The 4,727-nt window shown below is 55.2% G+C and overlaps 1 protein-coding gene across 4 annotated transcripts in view; it reads left to right on the top strand.

Moving 5' to 3' along the window:
- The window catches only part of FBLN1 (fibulin 1), an 83,656-nt gene that overhangs the window by 14,783 nt on the left and 64,146 nt on the right, over positions 1–4,727 (top strand). For 2 of the 4 annotated variants that reach the window (XM_007453910.1, XM_007453912.1), the window contains exon 3: positions 1,376–1,472. In XM_007453910.1, the coding sequence (XP_007453972.1) occupies positions 1,376–1,472 (97 nt within the window). Of the gene's footprint in view, positions 1–1,372; positions 1,473–4,727 lie in introns of all 4 variants that reach the window. The other 2 variants (XM_007453911.1, XM_007453913.1) reach the window with 1 other exon arrangement.

Raw genomic sequence — 4,727 nt, 5'->3', positions numbered from 1 at the left:
TTTGCAGTACGCGGGCCTCTCACTGTTGTGGCCTCTCCCGTTGCGGAGCACAGGCTCCGGACGTGCAGGCTCAGCGGCCATGGCTCATGGGCCCAGCCGCTCCGCAGCACGTGGGATCCTCCCTGACCGGGGCACGAACCTGTGTCCCCTGCATCGGCAGGCGGACTCTCAACCACTGCACCACCGGGGAAGCCCCCCGTGGCGTTTCTTAGAGCCCAATTTTGAAATGTCCTGCCGAGAGGTGACCTTCTGCCCGGGAGCAGAGGCTGTTGCCACTAACAACAGCCCCCTCCCGGCTGCGGGTGGAACTGACGCTGGGGGCGCCTTGGTACCCGGTTGCTCCTCCCTTGGGGAATGGTGGGGTCCCCTCCTTCCTGTGAGCCGAGGGGCCCAGCGGGGCAGCAGCCTAGGTGAGGCTGAGTGCTGGGCTGGGCGCTGGAGGGCGTGGGTGCCCCAGCTGCTATACCCACCTGAGCCTTCCATCTCTCCTTTTTGTGGGCAAAGAGGCAACCTTGTGACAAATCAAGGGCAGAGACCATCACCAGCCTCAGTTTCCCGACCCGTACAGTGAGGACTGATGCTCTCCTAGAAAGTGGCTACGACCATGAAGTGAGAACACAGAGTGGGTCCCGGAAACGTTGGCTCTCTGCTTCTCTGCAGAGCCAGCTGGTTGCATTCGAGGCCCCGCATCACTGTTCCCTCCTCTGTCCCCTGCTCATGCTGTACCTCTTCCCTGGTGTTCGCTCCCCACTCTCGAGAGACGCCTTCCTTGGTTGTCCCAGTTTGGGGGACACCTCTAGGCCTCCCCAATTCTGCACTGTTCATTTTTAGTGATACAAACCATCTGTGACCCCATAGGAGTGGGGTCGGCCGCATCCTGGATACCCACCCGCTGGGCTGGACGGCAGCTCGGCCGTGCCTTGGTCAGTAACACCTGTCTTTCTTTCTTCTGGACTGCGAAGGCAGGGACCCCGTCTGGGCAGGTCCCCGTCCCAGTTTCCGGCATCTGGCTGGAGCAGGGATCCCGGTGCTGAGCTGCAGCCCCGTCAGAATTGGATTTGGAAGGTAGTAGTTAGTTAGAAAGGTTTCAGGCCTTTCTAGGAGGAGCGGAGTATGTGCTCCCAGCCTGCGACTCAGCGGAGTTTTCAGTATACGTTTGTCGAGTGACTGAAGGACCGGATGTGCCGCGGCCCTTTCGGCCCCGTCCTCATGCTGTAGGGGAGACCTAAGGAAGGGGTGTCCAGATGGTGCGGCCGTGAGGGGGTGCTCTCGGCCACCTGAGGGAGGCTGCCCATCTAAGGGGACCTTGGGCGGGGTCCGAGGTGAGTCACCTGTTGCCAGTCACCCCGTTCTCTTCCCTGCATGGCAGGAGCAGACGTCCCCATGGAGGCTTGCTGTGCAGACGGACATCGAATGGCCACTCAGCACAGAGACTGCTCACTGCCGTATGCCTCGGAATCCAAGGAATGCAGGTATGTTTGCCAGTGCCGCTGTGCTAGCAGAATAGTGTTCTAGACAAAAGCAGGGGAGGAAGGGACAGTGGGTGCCAGGCCCCCGGGAGAGGCTGGGCCCGCAGGGCCAGGCTGTGGGAGGTGTGGGGGCAGCACTGGTGACCCCCGTGTCCCTCCTCTGTGCTCCCACGGGCCTTGTACGGGACTCCGCTTACCCTTCCCGTGCCACCCTGGCATTGCCGGGGCATCCTGTCATTTCACCAGGCTGCAAGCAAGAGGATGTGGGTTTGTAGCCCTCGCTGCCGCACCTGGGCAGTGTGGCCAAGTCACCCAGAAAGGGGGTGGTTGTTGGGGGTGGCGGATGAGGTCGTGTGACGGGAAGTGCTTTGCAGATAAAAGCATGGGCCACCTTCAGACCCCGAAAACGCAGACGAGCAAGTCCCAGAGCAAAAGTTCTGCTAGACCATTGTCTACTTTATACAGTAGCCAGTATCTGGATCAACTATTTTTATTCCTCTCTTCCTCAATTGACTCAAGCTCCCTCAAAGTTTTGGGAGAATGTAAGCTTAGAATAAATGATAAAGATATGTAATGTTGATCATCACTGTAAAAATAATAGCAAGCCTTTATGAAGCACCAACTTTGTGCTGGGCGTTTACTGCCCTTTGTCTCATTTCACCCTGTTACTGATCCCATTTTACAGATGAGGAAACTGAGCTTTCCCCAGTGTGCACAGCTGGTAGGTGATGGCGTTAGGACTTGAACCCAGATCTGCTTGCCTGGGGAGCAGAGGTTGAGGGGGAGGCGAGGGTATGAACGCATTCCATCACTTGACATCCTTTCATTTTCTCTGCCTCTAATCCAAGTCTAAGCTGCTTTGACGCTTGGAGCTGTGGGATGCTAGGTGGAGAGCTGCCATGGAAGGAATGTGCAGGGGAGGCTTGTCTGCCTCACTCTGGAGTTTTGCATTTGTGTTGGCATCGAGTAGAGACTGCTGCCTGCCAGCAGTGACAGAGGATGTAAATCTCGATTTAGGAAATTCTTGAAAAGTCGAAAGCATTATAGACCAAACAAAGGAAGGGAAGACAGGGCACTCAGATTGTTTGAATTGACTGGGAGACCCCGCCGTTAGGATTTATGATGCGTCTGATGAGTGAGAGCGGGGATCTTGGCTCCCGAGCGTGGCTTCGAGCTAGAAATGTCAGAGGGTGGCTGGCAGTTGTGGAGCGAAGCTGGGTGGTGAGTGCCAAGTGTTCTGTTTGCAGACTGGGCTCTGAGAGGCAGCCGGGCCCTGGGGACCCTCCTGGGCCGGCTTTCAGGCTGTGTGAATTGAGCCAACTTGGAACCTCAGTTTCCCCAAATGTAAATGGCGGACAGCGATAGCTTCCTTTCAGGGTTGTGATAATGACGGAGGCGAGGGAAGCAGCCGGGACCACCAGGCCAGGCTGTGGGGCTGTATGTGTCGCTCGAACCGCTGGCACAGATACCTCTGCCCGGGCGGCTTAAACCACAGACATTTACTGTCTCACAGCCTGGCCGACAGAAGTCTGAGCTCAAGGTCTCAACAGGGCTGGTTCCTCCTGGGGCGTCTCTCCTGGCCTGGGGATGCCACCTTCTCCCTGTATCCTCACGTGGTCTCCCCTCTCTGTGTGTCTGTGTCCTAATCTCTTATCCTATAAGGATGCCAGGCAGATTGCACTAGGGCCACCCTAACCTTAATTACCTCTTTAATGATCATTTAACCTTAATTACCTCTTTAAAGACCCAATCTCCAAATAAGTCACATTCGGAAGTGCTGGGCTTAGAATTTCAACATAGAATTGTGGGAGGCAGGGATACGATTCACCCCAAAACGGGGAGCCCTGTTTGTAAATCAAAGGCTTACAAAGTGAGGCATCAGCCAGCTGACCCCTCAACGGACAGAAGGAGGAACTGGGGTCAGCGACTCAGTGGCCTCTGGGCCCCACTTGTGAATTTGGATTTTAGTCACAACTGAATTTGTTACTGACTTCTACTCACCAATGTCTTGACTGAGCTTTGGAGGTATCTTGAATCCCCAGTGGGCTCCAGACTCTAGAGAAACTACCTTCTTGGCTATGCAGCAGGCATTCGTGTTATGATCTACATTTTTTTTTTTTTGAGAGTTATGTTTTATTTGGTGGACTTTCTGAGGACTTCAAGCCTGGGACACAGTATCTCAGATAATGCTGAGAAAACTGTTCCAAAGAGGCAAGGGGGGAGCCAGGATATATAGGAGTTTTTGCAACAAAAGACCAGGTAGTCGGAACAACAAGATTACGGTCCACGATTTACATTTTGGGCAGGCTTGTAAACTTCAAACACGCATTCAGAGATTTCCTGAAATGTAAGTCATATCACCTGAATGGCCGAGAGGGAAGGTCTTCTCTCTTGGGGGCAGATATAGGTGCAAGTCCAGGTTCCCCCTGACCCCCGACATGTTTCCAGTGGGGCCCACTCACTTCATCACGTGGGACCCAAGGGAACTCTGGCTGGATAGTGCGAGTTTCCATATGACAGGGTCCTCAAGACGTGTTATTCAACTCCCAGGACCCTGACTGCCAGCGACTGGCCTTTTGTTTCCCCGAGGCCCAGGGAGGCCGGTGGACTTGTCCCTGAACTCACGGGCAGGGGCTGCGTCTGTGTCCAAGGCCTCTTAGTGAGTTAGATGCTGGGCTGCTGGGCTCTGACTGCACCCCGGTCCTGTTTCCCCAGGTGCTGCCTGCTGCCCCTCCAGCCTGCCCTGCACCCTTTCCTCTTTGTCAGTTAATGTCGGGGTCTGAACCCCATACCATCTGCAGAGGTCAGAGGCCAAGCCTGTGGTCTTGGGCTCAAAGTAAGATGCAGCTCATCTAAGAACACAATTGGGTTTTAATTCCAGGGGCAGCATTGGGTGCCACCGTAGGGGACGCTCAGGAGAACAAAAACCGCCCCGCTCCCCGCCCCAGCCCACCATGCTTTCCTCGCCCAGTGGATGGGGACGGCACATGACAGATGACTCTGAGCCCCAAGTCAGAGCCGCGGTGCTAGGATGAGCGGGGCCGTGTGCAGTGGGGAGTGACAAGCAGCACAGCGATGCTGATAGCAGGGATTTTCTAACAAGTTCAGGGTTATCGTTTTTAATGAAGGCAGAGAAGGGAGAGAGCAGGTCAGAAATCCAATCTGCTTTAAGAGGGTCCTCTTACTAGTAATAGGTAAAAGATACAAGAAACAGGGCTTCCCTGGTGGCGCAGTGGTTGAGAGTCCGCCTGCCGATGC

The sequence above is a fragment of the Lipotes vexillifer genome, unplaced genomic scaffold (assembly GCF_000442215.2).
Source record: "Lipotes vexillifer unplaced genomic scaffold, Lipotes_vexillifer_v1.1 scaffold382, whole genome shotgun sequence".
Classification (NCBI taxonomy): Eukaryota; Metazoa; Chordata; class Mammalia; order Artiodactyla; family Lipotidae; genus Lipotes; species Lipotes vexillifer.
The sequence above is the reverse complement of the archived record's forward strand: the minus strand, read 5'-3'. Positions and strand labels throughout refer to the sequence as shown.